This window comes from Anoplophora glabripennis, unplaced genomic scaffold (genome assembly GCF_000390285.2).
Source record: "Anoplophora glabripennis isolate ALB-LARVAE unplaced genomic scaffold, Agla_2.0 scaffold6, whole genome shotgun sequence".
Lineage (NCBI taxonomy): Eukaryota > Metazoa > Arthropoda > Insecta > Coleoptera > Cerambycidae > Anoplophora > Anoplophora glabripennis.
The window spans coordinates 1,847,262-1,871,224 of record NW_019416749.1 but is presented as its reverse complement, the minus strand read 5'-3'; the positions used below and the strand labels follow the sequence as shown (position 1 = coordinate 1,871,224).

The 23,963-nt window shown below is 30.5% G+C and overlaps 1 protein-coding gene across 2 annotated transcripts; it reads left to right on the top strand.

Annotated features, from left to right (window-relative positions):
* Positions 1-1,609: 1,609 nt before the first annotated feature.
* LOC108912210 (transcriptional regulator ovo-like) lies at positions 1,610-23,766 on the top strand. 2 transcript variants are annotated; one of them, XM_018717398.1, is made up of 5 exons: positions 1,610-1,975; positions 16,759-17,529; positions 17,928-18,733; positions 19,185-19,494; positions 22,339-23,766. In XM_018717398.1, exons 1-5 carry the CDS (start codon positions 1,828-1,830, stop codon positions 22,632-22,634), a joined length of 2,331 nt encoding a protein of 776 aa, XP_018572914.1. In that variant the 5' UTR covers positions 1,610-1,827; the 3' UTR covers positions 22,635-23,766. The 2 variants fall into 2 exon arrangements, with proteins under 2 accessions (XP_018572914.1, XP_018572909.1); XM_018717393.1 differs by having other exon boundaries at positions 17,928-18,805.
* Positions 23,767-23,963: the final 197 nt, after the last annotated feature.

Genomic DNA, 23,963 nt, shown 5'->3' with positions numbered 1-23,963 from the left:
ATAATCGGTTATGATCGTTGTTAAGTTATATTCATAGTCTTGTAATAATAATCATATGTCAGACCCGAGAGCGAAGTGCGCCGACTCAATAAGAAACCTGGCTATTCCAGCCGCTGATTTAGGGTTCGCCGCACGAGCTCATCCCTTCTAAGATTTCAGTAGCATGCTATGCATGAAGCAGAACGGTACTCAACTATCTTATACAGTCCACTTTTATTGTCCATACATGTTCAATCATTGTCAAAATAAACACACAAAACCACAACGTCTTTATTATCTTTACTCAAGAAGAGAAAATACAACAATCGTAAAATTTCCGACAGTCCGCTGTGCATCGACTTACACACGTCTAGTTTGATGAAAATGGACAGTATATGCACATGTTTTGTGGGATACATGATCATATCGCGTTGTGTGAAATGGAAAATTATTATGTAAGTATCTAACTGTTTTATGGCTTGTAATTGTTTTGTTTTTTCAAATGTAAATCTTGTCTAAATCTTAAAAATTATTATTTTGTAGGTCCTATTAGAAATCGCTGATGTTAAGTTTTACATAAGATGGAGGAACAGAAGGTTAACGGTGACAAAGAAGAGCATGGGTATAAAGTCAATCAACCAGAGGAAATAAAATTATATGGAAAGAAGCTCAACCTTTCTGGGGATGCTTCATTCTTAAGGTGGAAGAGTTATAGTGCAAATTCTCATGTAATACAAGAAAATACGGGTGCATCGTTGCTAAGAAAATAAACTGGACAGTTTTGGGAGCGATTTGTCATCATTTTTAATGCTTAAAAGTATGTTTTATGTATGTTTACATTAGAACCTTAGCTTGTAATTACAGTTATCCAATAAAATTTCTGAAAACTTAATGACATATGTTTTTAACTCATACAGAGTATACAACAGTTTAATACATTTATTATTATAAAACTTATAACCAGTACTAGATGTTCTAATAACGATATGGAACACTTTAATAACAGTTATTGCTATTATTTCGTAAAGGGTATAAAAAACGTTGTATACTAGTTATACAATAATTTAATAAAGAATAAGGTTTATAGTCACTATACAACTGTGCTAGCAATACGCGTTTTATATCCAATATTCATCTGTTTAACTGTCACATATAGTATACAATGGTCTTATAATGGTATATAGAATTCTAATAAAGAATAAAACGCATTTCTTTCAGTGTAGTAGAAAATATTTGAAAAATTATAGAAGAGTGCCTAATGTTTAAACTCTTTTCGTCTATTCTTTATTTTACGATGGGAAATATGTTACCGATATTATTCCCAGTGATGCCTATATTCATTGTCCTTTAGCATCAAACCATAACCTACACGTATTTAACGCCGGCCAACAATAACTCCGCATAAGCAAATCAGATTCGAGCAACAAAATGATCAGTCAAAAGCATGAAAACAGTGTACAGACAGGTACTCCATGGTGTTCATTTGGTATTGCAAACACACACAGGTACCCCCACTATTATCCAATGCCAAGCGAGTTCGAATAGGTAACCTCCACAAGTTCACAACGGTGAAGGGGCCAGGGGGGTCAGGGGTACACACAACGGTTCACATCGTTGGAACTTCTAGCGGTCATCAGTCTTCACAAGGACTTCATTGGAGCAGACACGTGAATTAACAGTACTGTACATAAAATTACATCCTCTAAGGACTTAACTAAACTCGACAGTGTTGAAAACTAATGGAACTGTGTATTTGTTCACCCACGTGATGTTAGTGAAGTGACACAGTGACACTTTACATGAAAGGATTCAGTGTATCAGTGGTATTTGACAATTCGTTAAACCAAAATGCCAAAAATATTCCTGATCAAAAACCGTCTACATCAACAGCAGCTAAGGCTTAACGAGTCCCAGAACGCAACAAACGCGAAAAGCGAACTCGGATGCATTCTTGGGGATTCACAACCCTTGTCGCTGATCGTACAGAAAAAAGACGGTAAGGACATAATTAATACATGCGTATATTAAGAGAAGCTTCAGATATATCCTCAATACTGTTCCTAAATTGTGCAAGACAATGCAAACCGTTTACGTATCTTATCCAAATCCAAATAAAAAATACTTAAACAAAAATCATTTACTATTTTTAAAAATAGTACTCAAACTACAGAAATATGACACATTTCCAAATTTGCAGTTATTTGAAATCCAATTCATTGTGTGGGTTGTCTGTCCATTTATTTTTCAAAGCTCGTGTATGTTATTTATCGCAGTCTTTGTTTATACCCACAGGCTGTACGGTTTTTACGTTTTAGGAATGGAGATCGGGTGGTGTATAAAAACAATATTAATATAAACGTAGGTAGGTACGTACGTAGCAAAACAAAAATAAAGAGATTTTATTTCTCTTAATTCTTTAATCTTTACATTTTTCGTTGTGGTGTGGAGACTTGAACTAGCGGATAGACAAGTAACCCAAATAAACGATCAAAGTGCATACACAGTTTTTGTCAAATTGATATAAGATACGGATAATTGTTTTGCTTTTTTTTTTGTTGCTGTATTTAACTATACCAGAGAATGTATCCTGCATACAGGTACTTATAATTAATGACAGTAACTCTTCCTAATGTAAAAAATATTATAAACGAATTTAGTTTTTGTCAAGACACTATGAAATATGAAACGTTAACTGCCTGTAAAGTAACGGTACCTTTCTAACATCTCCTAATGACAAACATATTACTCATAGTGTGCTATTTTACGATGGTTGCACTTATTAACTTAAATGCTCTATCAAAAATAGATACCTACTTATATTTTTTTATAAATTTGAAAAATACACCTACCTATAAATAATATAAATTTTAAATCGGTATCAGAATTTATCTTTCCGCAATACTTATCTACAATAGCTACTTAAAAACTGTTTTATGAGATATATAGACAAAGTTCGTATTTATTAAAGAAAACTGATATAATAACGTTTAAAAGTGATGTTAACAACTTATTTGGATTAAATAAAAGTAGGTGATTTGCAAGCGTTTATAATAAATAATAGTATTAGCGATAATTATCAGTTAAATGATTTTTCTAGAAAATATTTTAGTCAGAAGTCGATTTGCTCTTGAAAGCATTGATATAAATAAAATCTTGTTCTTTCCATCGATAACAATTATATCCTAAATTTGTACCATGAATATTCTGTTTCTGTATAAATAAAGTTTAGAGAAAAATGTACTATTATTACAAATCAGACGCAACAACAAATCATAATGAAATAAATGACTATGACAACTTCAACAGACGAATTTAACTGAAAACATCAAATGTAGGAAAAGACAAATACTGGCTGAGTATTGAGAATCCAGATATAAGTAATAATTCAGAAAAAGAAACTACCTATCTCTATTATGTGATCAACTAAATAATATTATAACAGTGACATTACTAACATATGTAGTCATAGTTTGAAAATGAAACCACGTTCAAAGATGTTTTTAAACGATATCCACACTTGTTAAAAGTGCAGCTACAATCTTCTTGAATGAATTTAAAAAATGAAAGATGTCACACATAGACTCAAAGATAAATTTTGAGAATTGACCATATTAAAGTTACCTCCTTTATTTTTTCGCTTACAAAATAGCATTCAAGCATACCGACATTTTCAGAGCGCTGACGTGATGACTTCTAAAGTGGCGCCACTATTGTTGTTGCCCGGAACTAAAAATTCCACGTTACAAACCACTACAGGTTATCAAAAATGGTTGCAAGTATGAGCTGATTCAGTTTCCAGTTATTGTTTTGGAGCTATACAAGTTTGGTAGCTGCCAATAAATCAGTAGGTACCGTCAGAAGACGTGTTGAAATAAAACAATATATGGTGGGCACAATAATTATTCAGTAGTGTTTTTATAATGCAACAAATTCGAAAATATTTATCGGGACGTAGTATAAAAAATTTATCGTTTTCCAATTATATAATATACTTAGAGACGTTAATTCTTTAAAACTCATTTCTTTCGGAATACTGTTAACATGATAGCTTAGACTGTCATAAATCGGGTAGGAAGGTATACAGGATGTCCCATTTTTGAGCTATCATGCTTTAGGAACATACAGGACACTAAAAAATTATGATACTTTGTCTTATAAATTAATTTCGATGTATCAACCTTTTCCTATGTCTCGAAAAGATTGTTTAAATTCCGCGTTATTTTCAAAAATTTTATTTAGGTGAAATAATAGAAGATTAATTAAAATGATGCAAGTCTCTTGCGTATCAGTGGCGGAGATACTGGGACATACCGTCATTAAGAATGTCCGGATTTCGACGCTATAATTGTATTTTAAAGAAAACGTATCACCTTCATTTTATTTTTTTTTGTCCAAAATAAGCCTGCCGCATATATGAATAAATTTTAAAACTGTTAGTTCCACAAAAAACATATACATCATGTATATGTTTTTTTCCAGATATTATTTTAAAAATATTTTAAAATTTTCAAAGTGTAAGAACTTTCTACACGACCGAATTTTCTGGACTTAATGATTACTTGTATTTAAAATTGTATTTGTAATTAAAAAATCCAATATTCTTTTTTGTGAATCAGTTTTAGCATTATTTTCGATTTATTAAACTATGTAGAAAACTTTTTAAGATAAGAAAATATATAAATGGGAAATAATTAATTTTTCGAATATAATGAAGGAATATTTTTTATTTGAAATACAATTGGGAATTAAACGAACTATCGAATTTATAAAATATTTAGTGACATCGAAACTATGATGTTTTAATAACGTTGTCTCCTACTATCGTCACCACTGGTTACGCAAGGGTTTTGATATTCTAGTATTTTATGGACACTTGACCCAATATAACAAAAAGCAAATTTAGTTCAAATATCTTTATTACACTAAATATTTTTAGAATAAAGCGCCATTGTTTTTGGTTGTTCTATCCGCTCCCAAAGTCTGATTAACAAAACAGGCACACACTGTATATGTGTCTAGAACTCCATTAAAGTAAAAAATACATACTTAACTAAAAGCACATGTATCGAATTATATAATTTCAGTAACGCCATGTATGTGTGGTTTTGAAGGAAAACAACGTCAAAAATTCATTTATATAAATAGAAGTTTACTCTTGCTTCTTGCTGCAGGAAAAGTCAGAACACTTATCCTGCATTTTGCATTTTATATATCTTACAAACATGCATAACTTGTTTATATGATTTATTAATTAAACGATTTTAACCTTGGCTTTTAAAGTACATTTACATTTAGCAGGAATTGAACATTTACCGTAATTAACCTTTTAGTTAAAGTATGTTTTATAATAAAGCTTACATAATTTAGTTTAACGCATAGATACATACCAGAATGGGCAAGAGGGTGTTTTAGAACTATGGACAATGGCCCATTAGTGTAACATGGCATTTATCATATTTTGTTTAATTTATTTTATTTAATATACAGTGTAATTTTAAAACCTGACATAGGCCAACTTTTTTGAAGTGATAGACTAGTACTTCCAATGCAAAGTTGCAGCAAATAACCTGACTAATAAAAATTTACAAATGTTTTCCGGTGTTGCCAGATTTTTTCAGTAGCTACTAAAACAATATTTTTTTAAATGGCAACACCGTATTTTTTTAACATAGTTTGACAAATTTTCAAATTCTAAATAAAATGGAGTAGCCGTTTTAGAACAATCAGCAAAAGCAATGAAAATAATCTGCAGTCGGCAGGAATTAAAAGACATTGCAATAGTAGGTCTTGGAAATTAAACAAAAATTGTGTTGTTTGAAAGGAGCCATCATTATTGTGCTGTCATTGTGGTATTTGACAGCTGTTGTATTTGAATGTGTATAAAAATAACGTTTTAATTTGATTTTATACATTTTACCTTAGCTTGGTAAAAATTTTTTAAATTTTCGATAGAAGATATAAGATTTAGAATTGTTTACGAAACGTTAGTAAACGGGAATCTATCAATGGATTTAGAACCTGTTTTTGATACCTCAATTTATTGTGACGTCATCGGTGTCCAAGTTATGATATAATCGACACTCTTAATAGACTTAGGTACCTACTATTTTTTACATTGACATAATTTTCTATAAAATAAAAATTATGCACTTCTTCGTGGGTGCCCACAAAATTTTCTGCTTAGTTTTACTAAGTTTACATTAACTTTGGCCAGAAAACGTCCTGTTTTCGGGATATGGTAATTCAATAAAAAAAACATTTTCTTAAAATTTCAAGAACGTATAACGATAGCTTCACGAAATTTGATACAGCAATATCTATACAGTGTGTCCAAGATACTGCTGGGATAGCATTAGGATCTACGGTAAGAAACGGTAAGAGATACGGGGTGACACAAATTAGAAAAAGTCATGTTTTTTATACCTAACAATATACCGTTTAGAAAGTTTTAAAATTCCGGGTAGTTGCGGAGATATCCGTAAAACCCCGAAATTTTGTAAAATCGTTTTATTTTTTTCTGACTATATGAAAACGAATTTTAAAATAAATTGCATATTTACAGTGCCACTTTGACGATCTATCCAATGGTGTCAACATTTTTGCAATCCGACGTTTCGTCTTCGAGGGGCCATTATCAGGTTAATTTTTTTAAATACGTCGCTGCAATTTTTATGACAAAATTTAAAGTCATTTTTAATTCTGAATTAGATGATATTACTACCTATTGTAATCGCTTAAAAAGGTTTTTAGTTTGTTAGCTATCATTTAAAATTTTTCCTGACTACGGTTCTGAACGCTTTCAAAATATCTATTGGTGGAAGTCATAACAGTGTAAAAGTCAATACAGCACAAAATATCGGGGTTTTCCGGATATCTCTGGAATTTTAAAACTTTCTAACCGGCATATTGTTAGGTTTAAAAAAACCTTTTTCTAATTTGAGTCACCCTGTATCTCTTACCGTTTCCTAGATCCTAATGCTATCCCATCCTTACCTTGGACACACTGTATACCAGCCACATATTAATAAAAATGTTTTATTTCTTTAAAGTTTTCATGAATTTAGAGATTTTGATGTAAATTTTCACAACAGAAACTTCAGTTTTTCAATAGAATTGTATGAATGATCAGAAAGAAATACTTAACTGATTTTGAATAAGTTTGATGTATAAAAATATTAACAAATAAATACAAATTAAATATAAAAAAATATGTAAATATAATTTAACATTGTTGCAGAATTACAAAAAATAACGAAAATCTTAGAAATTAGTTTTTGAAGTGCCATTAAATTGCAAACATAACCGTACACTTCCTTTTAGAGAAACAACCCTTTTTCTTATTTAAAAATTAATATTTTACGTAAAGCTTCGTTAAACTTAACTTCAAGATTTTCTGTTATTTTTATTTACTCATGTCTTATGATGATGTTACATTATGTCCATATATTTTTAAAATTTTATTCGTCTTTTTTTTTATTATATTTCGTATATGAATCTTGCCCAGACTTAGTTATTTCGTTGTATTAACCTATTAAATAAAATTCATTTATAAATACAGGGTGTCCCGTTCATGTTTTAAAAAAAATTGTGTGCAAGTTCCTCATTGAAAAATAATAGGGGTAGTTCATGTAAAGTTTTTTTCTTAGACGCCCTGTTTTCGAGATACAGTGTGTTGAAGTTGTTACTTTCCAAATGGTTTTCCTTAATTATTTTTAAATTGGCTAAAGATAAAAATGTCAAAATTTGTACACGAGTAAACATCAAATGTGCGTTAAGAATAATGTGCCAACAGTTTTTTTTTGAAAAGCATGTGTCGCCGATACAGGTAATTGGAGGGGAACAATCGAAGAAAAAATATGTTAAAAATCAAAATTTATTACATTTCTAAACGAGTCTGTAAACTTCAAAGCATACTACAAAAAAAAGGTATACTTGTCGAAATTCGGTAGCATGTACCATTTTCGAGAAAAATGAAGTTGCATAGAAGGAAATGGGGGACAATTTCAGTATCTACTGTAGTATTTCGAGTTTGCACATTTATTTAATTGTGGAGCTGTTTTGTTCTGTATGTCTCCGAGTCTCTTTCCTAATATTTTTCTGTTTTTATCACTTTTTTTAAGCATTTTTGTCCATCAACAATTCAGTCCATTCAACAATTGTTTATTTTAGTAATGGTAGTGTAGTAGTTTACAAAATGCAACTTCATTTTTCTCGAAAATGGTACATGCTACCGAGTTTCGACAAGTATACCTTTTTTTGTATTATCCTTTAGAGTTTACAGAACCGTTTAGAAATGTAATAAATAAATTTTGACTTTTAATTATTATTTCTTTTGACATAACATTCAATTCCACGGTAATCAAGTAACATTTTTCACTACCTATTAATTCAATTTTTCGAAATTCTTGAATAAAATCGTCTCAAGAAGTATATGGTAATTTCAAAAACACCTGATTTTATAGGTAAAAGTTTTCCTTAGGAAATCAACAGTTTGGCGTTATAAAAATTTTAATTATTGCACTTGTCATAATTTTACGAATTTAAGTGATCAGTTTTAAATTGTCAAGCAACTTGTTCTTGTTCTGGTCATTTAGTGCGGTCTGATAGTCAAAACGTACGAATATCGGAACATTTCAACAGAATACGTAGGTAGACACATGACATCATAGTTACAGTTACGAATTTTTAAGTTTCACACTCTTCAATATACTAACAAGTTTAGCCTTGAATTGGCTAACGCTCCGACATCGGTTTAAAATTGCGTATTGCGATGTGATGTTGCCTATTGGAGGATTCTAAGCCTTGTCAGATCTTGAGGAACCGTATTAAATACAGGTAAATGACGGGTGAGTATAATAGGGCATTGTTCCTTCTAAATTAAAAGCTAACCTTGGAATCGTAATGCTTGGAAGAGTTTTTTTTGCGAGACAGAAATGGACAACGTTCAGTCAAGGTTTCCTCATGCATCAAGAATATGTAATGGAAGGATACATTGTACAGGGTGTTAATTAAGTATATCGACACTTTTAGTAACGATTCTTTGAATGATTTGAAGATTAGAAGGCAGTGGCGGCTCTTCACTTCCATAGCAAGGAGGGCGGAAAAATTTAGGTACAAAGTATTGAAAAAAAAAAAAATTAAATATAATTTGGCTGTTTTGTTTTAAGTACCATTTAAATATAGAGAAATGTGTTCAACATTATTTTTAATACTGAAAGTCCATTCTTCTGCTTTTGTTCGAAATAAACTTTGCAATTACTTTTCCATTAAAGTTTGGTATTTCTCGCACCATTGATTTTCAATAGATAGCATTACTGTTAGTCTGTCTTTCCGATCAGTTTAAACTTCTACAATCTTTTAAAAAAACACACAAGAAGTAATACGTAAGTAACAAATTACGTTTAATAAGAAAAAAAGTAGTGAATAGCTACTAGGTATTTGGTTCCCGAACTGCATAGTATATATATGCTACTCCCACTCCATCTTTCACTACTGCGCGACGGTAACCATGACCACCGCTGCAAACACTTTACAGGTGTATAGGAGCGAGCTACGAGGAGCCCAGGTATTCATAGTTTTTCAAATTAATTTTGCGAGCATCTTGAATTTCAGAACCTAAATTGTGGACTTAAATTCATCATCTGTACAATTCTGTCGGTGCAACTTTGCAGCACCCTGTATATTCGGAACAATATGGTTTATGATATTCTGACGGCAAAATCAAATTCAAATAAACTTTTGGTAACCTCACTTATTCATCTGCATATGCAGTATTAACAGAATATTTAAGTAATCCTCGATAAGATAGCACCTACCTACCACATATGGGATATTAATAATAGAACATTAACATGGAACTGAATTATTGATTGACACAGTTACATTTCTATTAAAAACAATTATTCTTCAATGACGAGTGTCCAAATCAAACAATACCTACTCTTATTTGCTTTTTAAATTTGTCTAACAATAAGTAGGTAATACTGGCATAGATTAGATGCAGACCTGTTTTCATTATTTGCTTGTATAAACCGCAATATTTTTGCATAATAAATTTTTTAGACAAAATTATATTGCTTAATAACATTAAGTGCGAAAAAATCCGAACATCTGCTTGTAGTAATTATTTCATTTCATTTTTATCAATTTTTATAATTTATTCTAATAGTATTAAATGAAAAAAAAAAATCAATATGTTGACAATTTTCTATATTTTTTTTAGTCAGTGTTGCTTTTGAATAAAGCAACCTCTTGATTTAAATTTGTTCTTTCAGTATTCACCATCAATTTATTTTAAATTTTCTTTAGGTAATAAATACAATTGTAAATATTTTTCAAATTTAATTACCATAGACAGGTGTTTGATTTTCTTAAATTTAGATATCTCAAAAGACTTTTAAGATAATTAAAAGAGATATCTACCTTATCCTTATGTGATATGATAACTAATCTGTCTTAATAAAAGTTTATATAGAACTTAATTTATAATGATGATAGTGACCTTGAAAATATTGAAAGATAATTTAGGAATACCGTATATATTTTAAAATATTTAAACACACAGTAATAATTGAGGACAATAGACGTTACACGATTCAAGTTGTAGAATATGACATACCTACATGATTGTAACGTGCAATTTGTTACTAATACTAAGTGTACAGGCTATATAAATGTTTTTGTTAACATTTAAGTCAAAGTTAAACTGTTACTAAGCTAAATGTGGTAATAGAAAGCCTAATTCATTTATGAGGAGGTAATATATAATTTTCCACTTCATTTGACATAGGTTTAAGGGAGCTTATGATTTTATTTATCCAGATTTTGTACACCATAATCATTATACAATACACAGGGTGATTCAGAACTTATCCAAAAAAAATTCTGGATGTACAGGGGACTCTTACAAATACAATTTTGTAAAGAAAATATCAAAAAGGGCAATTCGAAAATTATTTAAAAATACACTTCTGCACGGCACTGGAAACTGGTCCACTGTAAAACCTGACCTGGCGCAATGCGACCGTCACAGCGACAGTGATAAAAACAGGCAAAAACTTGAAAGAATTTCGCAAGGAAAAGAATAAATTTTATAGCACTTATTTTATATCAGCAAACTCAACTGATTTTGTTCAAATTTATTTGTGGTTTTAAATAATAAAATAATTTGACATACCTGATGTAACAACAACTATTCAAAATTTTGTCCACCTTTTTACAATATTGACTCCATTTCTCATGTCGCATCTATTCCCAATTTTTTTTTGGATAAGTTGTGAATCACCCTGTATTAATTTGTTTCAGAGGCATGTTATTATTTTTTTTGCCTAATATTAATTCGGGTAGTCTAGGTACTTCTATGTACATCCTAGGAAGAATTGTCAATCACTGTCCATGTTTATCAATTTTTTATAATCCTGAGTTATACGTAATATAAAAGAAAATGAAAATAATTATAGATTTTACATGAAAATATATTTTTTGAATTGCAGTTTGCACACAATTCTTTAATCTTTTCTACAAGGTGAAATAGCGACATTGTCACAAACTGTTTCCTCTTCATAATAAAAAAAACAAAGGTAACATTTTTGTCTAAAACTTTTGCTAAGATCTATGATCCTTCAATATTCCTAATATCTTATTATAAAAGGTGTTTTATAATACTTTAATACCACCTCATTGATAATGGATATAAATTCGTTCAATATTTTATTAAAAAGATCATTCTCTGTTTTTTTTTTATATACACATATAAAGTATAAGATATTCTAGACAGATAGCCGTTGTCTGTGTTTATAGTCCGACTGTGTATCCAAATACAGTTTGCCTTGAAATATTCCTGAATACAACAATTTGTCCCGTGTGACCTGTTTGTTTGCAGTTACTTAATTTGGAGTATAGTTTCTTTTTATGCCTTTGGTTTACGTTAGGTTTATTGTCTTTGCATAGACATCACAAGTTTATAAGAACGACAAAAGGGCATACTCTGTCAATTCCAAAATACTTCTGATTAGACAAAAACAAGTTTGAGTTCAACACTCTAACTGATCCTTTTGACGCAAAATTAAACGATTTAGTTCCAGTGTGGCTGGACCAGTATCATTTATCTAGGGGCTGGACTAACAGTAAGGCTACGATAGAATATATGCTACTAACTGGAGCAAAACCAAATCTCAATACAATATCTAAACCATAGCCAACAATGATTCCCATAAAAAAAAAATAATAATAAATCCATAACCATAAAATTTATTTAAAAAGTAGTATCAATTGATTCTATGTCGAAATATGGGGAAGTTTATACTTTAATTCTAACTTATTTAATAGCAGTAATACAAAAGTAGGCGAAAATGTTAAGAGAAAGAATATCATTCTATAATTTGAAAACAAATGAAGACATCAAATCATCAGCTTCAGCAGCTGAATTTGTTTCAAAATCGAGCTCGAGAACATGTCACCTGTTTCTTTCTGTCTTTGGTAGATTTTGAAATACCATGAAATTCTATTGAAACTGATCCACTCTGTACATAGATTGTTACAAGTTCAAGGGTACAATTGCGTAATAAAACTTTACGCAATTATAAATAGAAAGTGTTCATTCTTAAAGCTTTCTCTACTTTGTTATGACAGAGTTATCCACTTTAGTTATCTCATACGGCTTCCAGGTCAAGGTCAATGTGAAAATGCCTTTTCTCCTAGTTATTTTTTTAAATTATCTGCTATTCGTATACACAGACTGCAGACATATATTTTTATATAAACTGCATAATACGTATCTATTCATAAAAATGAGAACATCACATTTATTTTTTTTCATTCACTAATCATGAATTTTGTAATGTTTCTACAACCATTGAATCAATTACGATGGAAATTTCTATAGATCTATAATTTTTTTGTGGGAAAGAATAGAAACACTTTATGAATGCGGTAAAATTGATATAAGATTTAATTTGGAGACATGATTTACATTTTACCTCCTCTCTGCCTTCATTTCCAAAAAACTATCTTTAAACACTAGACTATGAGAAGAGACGAAATAAGAATAACCCGAAGTATTTGAATCTTAGAATATTTGTAGGTGTGCCTTATTTGCCATAAACATAGATAATCTCACACGAGAAAGATATTTTGAGATTAACAGTAATAAGTACCTATCACAAATAAAATTTATACTTTCCAAATGATATTGAATTTATTCTGAATGTTGAACTTACTTAAAAAATGTTCCTATTAAACATGAATATTCAAACGACTTCACTGGTATTTCGTGAACACCTCGTTATGATTTTATGATTTCATTTCTAGTTTTATAAGTTAATGTCACCCATTATTTACCTTCAAAAATCTGTCCGACATTATGTCATCAGGTGTTTCCAGCGTATTCATGAATTTATTTGTCCAATCAATTAATATTAAATGTAAATTTGGTAACGGATTCTGTAAAATATACAGCAATTCAGATTATATTTTCAAGGTTTACCTGATTAAAAACAACTACTTTTTCCTGGGTCATCGAACGAATTATAATATCGTTTAAACTAACCATTGCATCGTGTGTATTCAGCGACAAGCGCGACAAAAATTTTGAATAAGTTGTAATTAATGGCCGGATCTCAACGATTCGTGAACAATAAAAAGCAGGATCGACCTCAGGGGGAGACAGGCAGTCGCCATATAAATATTTTCATACATATATAGGGTGAGCCAAGTAACTGTCTTACAATTCATAGCCTAGCTTATTTGAAGAGATACCGAGAAAGTAAAACGTAGGTACATCCAATGGTTCAATTGCTTCAACAGAAACACAAATGAAAGGTAGAAGATATGGTGATCAAACTGCAGGTGTATATATTTTTTAAACGTAGACACCAAGCTATATGTCCATATTTAGAATTATTTTACCTTCGCCATTGATTTGAACTGAAACTTAATTTTTTCACTTTATATTGTATATGATTTGTTTAGAATATATTTAGAGACATTATTTTAACATCAACATTCTGCATCTTAAAAACAAAAGTTTCAAGGCCAAGTGTTTGTATAACTGCAGTCGTTTGTTACTTAAAATTTCCATCTTTTAGATTAAATACGGCATATCCTACGGTTGGAATAGTAGGTACAACAGGAATAAATTTTCTTTTAATAATCTACAAGATCTCAAAACAATTTAGAACCTTATAGATGCCCCTAATACTTTAAACATTGTAAATTTTCTAAACGTAATACGCGTAATTTTAATGTTTTTTATTTGCCGGCACCATAAACAAACGTTTTGAAATGTTCACCTTCACATTTTATCTGTGAGCATATATCTTGTGCAGAACCAGCTTGATATAATATGTATTTTACTCTACAATTGGAGACCTTAAAACCATCTGTTCTTACATTATATTTCATTGTATGTAATTTAGATTTGCTGATTTTTTTCATTGTATTGGTACTTTTTTGGGGATTTTAATTTAAAATTTATTATTGTTCCCATTCTGTATTTGTTATTTAAATAAACTGTGGAACAAATAAAATAAATAAGAAAATATTAAATTAAGAAGAGGAAGCTCATTTTTGACACCTAGTTATCACACTATTAATGCTATTTTTTTTGTTAGCAATGAAACGAAGAAAAGATTAGTAATACTTTAGAAATAATAAATGATAGACAAATAATTTGTTGTAATGTACCAAGTACTATTAATGAATCTTTGAATGTTTTTTCATAGCCAACTATAGTAAATTTAGTTCTACGAGAAGTATAACTCACAGCAAGTTGTTTTAATCAGACAGATTGTAAATGCTTCCAGTATTATAAGATATTGCCACTGCTTCTATCGTTTTATATTTGCAGCATTTTAAATACAATATTATGCTAAAATTAGTGATTATCATCGATTTCGCAAAAAAATAAACAAATATTGTTTTCAGGTAGTAATACTATGAAGATGTGACGAATTTATCTTAAAACTGGTTAGTTAAATCGAAATGAGATCAGAGTACCTTTTTATGTTGTTTTTTTTTAGAATTTAGCATTGAGAAGATGACACATATATTTTTTAAAGGCAGATAATCCTTTAGCTACGCTCATTAGATTTTTCATAACCAGTATGTTGCAGATAATGAACTTGAGCATGTTACCAAATTTTATGCAAACCAACTACAGCTTTCCAAAGTTATAAAATAAAATGAGGTTTTTCAGGCGTACATTTAACACCCTGTATCTCGGTAAAGGAGGACTGATTTAAAACAAACTTTTTGTCCTATTTACCTCTAATTGTCGAAATAAATAAAAAGTAATAAATTTATATAATTATAAATAAGCGAGGTAATAAGGTTGAAAGTTATTTGGCTTACCCTTTACTTTTTTGATATTACCTTGAATTCCAAATATAAATTTCGACTAATTTAATTAATTGTGAAAGATAATTAAGATCGTTAACCCTAACATGTTTGTCGTTCATCAATTATCACTGAATAAAAATGTGTCTACCTTAATTTTTTTTCCAAATGGTTTTATTTAAACCGTCTCATAAATTATTGATTTTTGTTATACATTTGTTGTTTTGGTATAAAACAACATTTAAACGCTTCGGCAGACATAAAGCGGATTTTTATCTGTGGGGGACTTTTTTTTTCTTTTTGTAGAAATAGGTGTAGTCGATCTGGTGGTTCTTTTGTCCCTTTTGGCAATCTCTTACCCATCAAAATGTTTTCTTAATTTTACCTTTTAAAGATTAACTCATATACTACACTGATTATTCAATTTCATTTTAGCCAAAATTGCAGATCTAAATCTAAAAAATTATTGTTATGGGTATTTGATAGTCTATTATTGGTTTTAAGAAACGAGTAATAATGCCTACATTTATAAAACAAGAATTGTTTTTCTTAATCCAAAAAAAAAAAATAATTTATCCTAAAAATATCTCTTTCCATATGAACTAACTTTTGCTGCAGTTAATTTTTTAATTTCCTACATGATTCCAATTTTTTGTTAAATTTTTTTGAGATTATATCTTAATAGACCACTTCTGTGTCAAAGTAAATTTAATCAATCATTTATTTGGTCCCACGTATTAGTTGTATGTAACAAAGTTATAATTCATTAGTAAAATCATTTAATAACAGTCTGTAGAAATACATCTACGTATTTTTATACAATATAACGTCATTATAACATTTAGATTCACAAACGTTACCCATGCTAAAAAAACAAGTTCATTGTACATCCTTGAATTTCTATGTGGGCAAATGATTATGAATCCCAAATTATATGTTAATTTAACATCTATTGGTGTATGCTGGAGAATTTAGTAAAATCGTAATAAATATAACAAATTTTATTAATTATTGGATTCTAAAATAAAAAAAATACAACTATAACTAACTTTAAAACTTTGTTATTGCTTATATTAATTTATTTCAAGAAATAGAAATGATAACTAATAGAAAATACATTCTTAAGAGCATATTTTTTATTGTCTTGCCAGTGAATTTTCCACCAACATTATTTTTTTTAAAGTAAAATTATTGGACTTCTCATAGTTCTTTTGTAATAAAGAAAACTAATTATTATTATGGTCTCACACTGATAAAGTTATTTTTTACTTCTCTTTGAAACGTAAATTTCACAAATTTAACCATCTCCATAAAATTTTAAACATCTTCGATAGCGAATAAAAAAGTGAACATAAAAGCTCTTTATATAAGAGACATGTTCAATTCTACAAGTAATACAAAGTAATACAATTAGTAGCTCGATTTCATGTTATGTTTCTTTTTTAGAGAATGAAAAGAAAGCGGAAGATCTATTGAAATCAAAATCACCGCCACCTGAGGACTCGAATAAGTCAAAAGACAACACCCTTCCACGCCGTTTTATATCCTCCATTCTTGGTGGAGACGTTCCGTACGGAAGTCGAGGCCATGTGTTGACAAGGGCAGAAAGGAAAGAATACCCCCCTGCATTTTCTCAAGACAAAGTCACCATCCCTGCAGCTCAAAAACCTTCAAATGATGTACCAAAACCACAAAATTTGGCACCGGTCCGTCACTTTTCAGTCATACAGCGTACTCCAAAAACTACAAAGAGAGATGAAGATACAGACACAAGATTGCCTGCACCGTTGGTTATACAAGAACCTGAGCAGGACCAACCTATCGATTATCACATACCTAAGAGGAAAGGTGAAACAGAGAATGAAGATGAAGAGAGGCGAATTCGAGAACAAAGGAGAAGTCACTGCTCCAAAATCAATAAGCCTCTAATATCTGTTAGATCTATTGTAGGAAAATTCCCTGTGACTATGTCGGCAGCTGCAGGTCATGGCAGGGGTTCTTCTGGAGGGCAAGCTGGAAGCAATCAGACCAATAATACTTCTTCTGGTGGCGGAAGTTCCATAAATTTTTCAGCTGGTTCTTCAGGTGGAGGAGGGGGAGCAATAGGTAGTGGAACTGGTGGTGGTGGTATGAATCCAGGGAGAGACGGAAGGCAAAATTATGGGCCTAGTAGTCCACCTACTGGTAGTTTGCCTCCTTTTTATGAATCGCTCAAAGGTAATACAATAATTTTATACAGATATATATCACAAAAATATTGAATATTGACATCAAAATCTTATCATTAATATTGATTGGTTTAAATTTTGAAACTTACCTGTGAACTTGTCAGTGAACATAATCAAATTAGCAATAGAATATTTTACAGTTTTTCCCATTTAACCGTCTTTCTATTTGCTATGGTTTTTAAGTATAACAAGTTTTGAAATTATTGCGTTAAATTGTAAAAACATGTGATGGCCCAGAATTTTTAATTAATTGAAGAATATGCATCACTAAAGTGATCACCTAGTATAGCACATTTTAAAATTATTTATGTGGCAGATTGTAAAATATGTTTAATTAATTAGAATAAGTATAATGACTTGAAAATACAAATGTTCCTTCTATTTTAGGGGGCAATAATGGGAGCAACTTCAATGCAAACAGCAATTTTTCTTCAAACTATATCTTATCAAATCAGCATATGGATTGTGATACAGGGCAGGACTTGGCGAATCTAGGTATGAATGGAGGTCAGAGTCCACCAAAACAATATTCCACACTACAAAATGCTTCTTACGGCATTGTTATGAAAGATGAAAATGATTTAGAGTTATACGAGTCTAAAATGGATCCTATGAATCAGTTACTCCCCGGAGGCTATTCTGGATATGACGAATCAATGATGGTCGACATGGTATCTGGTTCAGTTGTGGATCCTCTACAATTTACAGCTACATTAACATTTTCCACTTCGGCAGAACATGCTTTATTGGAAAGTCTATCAGACGCGGCGGATCTTTCAACATTTCTCCAAAGGCTTCCTACCGAAGAAAATGATAACGAAGACATAATCACAAGCAATATTCAGTCACCTGCTATCACACCAGAATCTCAATTGCAACAAGTTGATCAAAATATCGATGGCTTTAGCGAACAAATGTTAAATAGAAATTATGAGAATCGAGGTAACTTTAACCAAAGTCAATTTTCAAAGATGTATCAAGAGTCATTGCCCTCCTATCAATCATCGATAAATAATGACACCTTGCAGACCCAAATGCATCAGCAGCAGATGTTGTCACCCACTCTCTCTTTCAATGGAAGCGCATTAGATTTAGATTCTCCAACAACTATGTCTTTGCCGTCGCCCGGAGCAACAAGCTGTTCCCTGGATGGAGCTCATAATGATAGAGCATCTATTAGCCCACCAGCAAATGTGAGTGGTCGCCGTGATAGTACAAGCAGCGATCCGCCAACCCTGCAGGGCAGGGTAAATGTTTTGCATAGGGTAAGCATCAAGTTGATTATGGCAAGCAAGACTAAAAAATTAAATAGTGATAGATAGTCAAATTTCCTTTTTTATGTACAGAGGTTATATACCTCTAAATCTAGTCAGTATTTTTTTTAAATCGATACATAGAGTACTAAAATTGAATAATAATCCCTTTCATTTAACATAAAAACCAAGTACCTACTGACTTGATTTATAGTTAATATAACCTTAAATATATTACTTTAGAGGTATGTAGTGCTTTTTGCTCTATTTACTTGTATATATTTATATTATCTGTATTAACAAAAACTTATGTCTTATAGCACTGCCCGAATCAATATGTTGCTTTCCTGAACATCAAAGTCATTTGTTATATTTTCAGTTTCTTTTACAGTTGGGGCTACCGGCAGAAGTACAGTTAGAATTCGTTAATGGAGGTCATGGTATTAAAAATCCTCTGGCCAACCAGGAGACTGTACGAACTGGGAGCAGGTCAGATGAAAAAAGCAAGGTAGCATCTATAACGACAGAAGATGGCCAGACAAATTTTGCATGTCGAATTTGTAACAAAACATTTGCCTTGCAACGTCTCCTTAACAGGCATATGAAATGTCATTCGGATGTGAAAAGATATCTTTGCACCTTTTGCGGAAAAGGATTTAATGACACATTTGACTTAAAGAGGCACACAAGAACACATACAGGTAATATATTATTGTATATGAAATGAAATTATTTCTTTTGATACTATACAGTTCAGATGTATTACTTAAAATTTCAATACTAATTTCAGAATTCAACAGAATTTCAGATATGTATACTATAATACCTGACGTGCTAATGAGTTGAAAATGTTATCATGCAGACGAAAGAATTTAAAAAAATTCCTCTTTCTTTTAGCAGATTTTAAATGAATACCTTTTATGGTAAATATTGTTACTTATTGCTGAAAAAAGTATTTTTTAATGTAATATACTTATTTCCAGTGATGGTTCGATCTTCCATGATAAAAAATTGTGAGCAAAATTTGCTAAATAAAAAATTAAATTAGGGGTAGCCAACCTTGAGATCTTGAAAAGGGTCACCCATATATTTGCAAATTATATATATTTTCTTCATAATCAACTGATAGATGCAAATAGGTGATTTTTATATTTTTAACGTAACTTATTTATGTTCATGGGGATATCCAGGTATTTAAATTTCAAGTTGATATTAATATTCCATTTTTCAAACTCCCTAATACTGTAACTTTATGAAAACTTAAAATTTTGTGAAAAACCAACTGTATCAATCAGCTGATTATGAAAAAAAATATTTTGCAAAAATAGGTGCAATTCTTTTTGAGGCTACCCCATATGGGCTACCCATAATTTAATTTATTTGCTTGGTTCAAAATTTATTCATCATGGAAGTTCTCTATGCAGGCCTAGAAATCATGTCATAGAAAACGATATAGGCCTGGCGCTTCATTATCAAAATATTATCACTTTAATTTTTGAAAGCCGTCACTGCTTATTACCTAATAGGCCAACCAATAGAGCAAAAAACGAGGCTCTTTTTACACTCAAATACTACAGCAAATAAAAACTGCAAAAAATTACATTTTTATTATTTTTTTATATCTTGAAAAATAATGGTGGAATCGTCTTATTCTCTATAGGACTTTTGTAGAGAATTAAAAAACCTATAAAATGGTTTTTTGTGTGACCCGATCGGTTAATTTTTTACAGAGAAAATCCGGAAAAACCTCTAAAATAGACCTTTTTTCAAAAATTCATACCTCCATCAAATTTAAAGCTGGAAATACAATCTTACGAAAAATGACTGAAATAATATGTAATTTAATCGTACGCAAGATGGTTTCTGTCCGATGCATAGTTTTTGCACAATTGCATTATCAAAAATGGTCCGATTTAAATTCTCCAATTTGTATATCTCGGATTTTCACTTGGGTGATGGGAAATATGCTAAAAATGCCCTTGAAAGTTGCCCGAAACGATCGAAAGTACGCTCGTAAGTCGAGTTGTTTTTGATCGTTTCGGGCGACTTTCAATGGTATTTTTAGCATATTTCCCATCATCCAGGTGAAAATCCGAGATATACAAATTGGAGATTTTGTCGTCTATTTTCAGATGCCGTTTTCAGAATTTAAATCGGACCATTTTTGATCAATCGCCACCGTGTGTAAAAAAATACCCAAATTTGTTTATAGTGCAAAAACTATGTATCGGACAGAAACCATCTTGCACACGATTAAAATACATATTATTATCTGTAATTTTCCGCAAGATTGTTTTTCCATCTTCAAATTTGACTGGGTTATGAATTTTTGAAAAAAGGTCTATTTTAGAGGTTTTTCCGTATTTTCTCTGTAAAAAATGAACCGATGGGGTTGCACAGAAAACCATTTTATAGGTTTTTTATTCTCTACAAAGGTCCTATTGAGAGCAAGACGATTCAATCATTATTTTTTGAGATATCATAAAAACACCAAAACAATTTCATTTTTTGCAGTTTTTATTGTTAAAAAAAAATTGTTCACGACTTTGCTCTGGAAATCACTTGGGTTTTCATTTACTAGTATTTCTCAAAAGGAAATACATGAAATTTGTTGTAATATTTAAGTGTGCCAAAAAATCTTTATTGGTTGGCCTATAATATTATTGCATATAATATTTTTTATATAGAAAACAAACACATTCACTTTAAAACTTACAGTTTACATAAGATTAGAAACATTAAATTAACAAATTAGAAATATCAAATTAAAATAAAGCCATTATTTTATAGACATTAAAAATTTTAACCACACAAAAATCTATAAAGAAGGTCTAAATAATGGCACTTTGCTGTAATAAGCTATTTTCGAAACCTCACCAAAAAAAGAATTTCTAAATTTCTTCTAAACAAAGATTGCGAAGATATGGGTGCCAAAGTTTTTGAAAAAAGCTGTCAGTGGATTCATTGACAAAATGCAGAAATTTTAAAGATTTTTGAGTAAATTGTAACATTTTAACATTTAACATTCTGTACCTTGGAAACTGTGGGGTTTAAAAAATATGTTTATAGAGCAAAGTGCCATTATATGAACTTTTTATATTTCTTGAATTTTCATGGTTAAAATTCGGGACACTCTGTACATGTAAATACATTTTAATCCTGTAAAATAATGGCTACTTTCTAACAAATTAACAAGTCACTCTGTACATGTAAATACATTTTAATCCTGTAAAATAATGGCTACTTTCTAACAAATTAACAAGTATGTTTTTACACACACAGTGGTGGCCATGCTCAATTACGAAATTTTCTTTAATGAGAAGAGAGAAATAACGTTGCACTGTTTCCGAGTTTCAGAAAAAAACGGACTCTGTTCTCGCCATTCCAGTGACGTAATTTGGCAGCAGAAATTTAGCTCTTTGTCTAACACTGTTCTCATCTTATGCACTATTTTCTCTGTGTTGTATGGCCAGCACTGTATATTATTTTAAAAAGTTAAAACAAACCGTCAGAATGTTTTAAATTTATTATAAAATGTTTTCTAGGAGTACGGCCTTATAAATGCAGCCTTTGTGAAAAGTCGTTTACTCAGAGATGTTCTTTAGAGTCCCACTGCCTCAAAGTACATGGTGTACAACATCAATATGCTTATAAAGAAAGAAGAACTAAGGTATACGTCTGCGAAGAGTGTGGACACACGACTAATGAACCGGAAGTTCATTACTTACATTTAAAAGATAAACACCCATACAGCCCTGCTTTGCTCAAATTTTATGATAAAAGGCACTTTAAGTTTACAAATTCAAATTTTGCTAACATGCTCTTGCAAGTACGTACCTAAATATTTATAATATTTATATTTATTTGCAATCCATCCAATGTAGAAAATTAATTTCTTTACACATTGGAAGGAAAAATTCTTTTAATTTTCTTCTGTGATAATATAAATTTAAACCTTTACGACAATCGATAACGATACAGTTATCTTCAGGAAATGGAAAATAAAATGAGGAAACAGGCCTAACAAGACCGCACATAATAAATAAAGCAGAGACTATAATAAAAATCGGGTTTTTTGTGCAATCAGGTGGAAGGAACTGGGTTAATTAAGTAAGTGTAGCTTAGTTGAACTGTATAGCATTGGAACGTTGTTAGAATTTAGAAAGAACGATGGGATTATATAAAAGCACAGTTTATACCTTTTCTAATAAATATGAAATTCACAAGCGAGGTTTTGGGTACAGTAGTTAAAATATTTCTGAACTTTAACACGTTCCTATCTCTGTTCTGGTGCTTCATAGACAAGTTCAAAACTATGGTGCTACAGAATTTATAATATTTCAAGCGTTGTGATTAGTTTTCTTTTTCTCTTACAACGAACAAAATCTGCAATACTTTAGTCTTGTTAGAGTGAGAACTTGTTGTTATTAAATAAAGTTTGTGTGTTGATACTAATGTTTGTACATAGAAATATTTAGTTTATCTACTATAAGTACCTTTTTATCTTATAGTTGAACTACTCAGTTTGACGTGTTAATATGTACTAGTTAAATGTTTGCCAGTGTACCTATAAATGTTGATTTAAATTAATGTTATTTATATTTCTTTTTACATCACAGTATTCATGACCTCTAGATTTATATTATTTAATGGAACTGAGTTTATCTGAAATAAAAAATTATTAGCTTTTCTTATTTAAAAAATTAGCTTTAATTTTTTCATATGTATATGTAACTTAATTTGTATTTATAACTTCACACTTCAGATATTACTTAATATAGAACAAAATATGTATTTTCCTAATGTTGTTATAAAATAAATTATATACACAAAAAAAAGTATTTTTTTGACAATATATTGTACCGCAATGCAAACTAGAACAAAATATGTACTTCCCTAATGTTGTTTTAAAATAAACTATATGCATAAAAAACTTTTGCATTTTTTATCGAACACAATACAGGCTGTTACAAATTTGCTTCTCACTACAGGGATCTCGGAAACGGTAAGAGATACGAAGTAGCTTAAATGGGGGCAAAGTTGCATAATTAGGGGACCAACTTTATGCCTCTAAAAAATCAAGGCTAACATGATTAGTTTTCGAAATATTTGAAAAAAAAAACGAAATTTTGAAAATCAGTTTTTGTTTCATATCAGCCTTGTTTGAGGT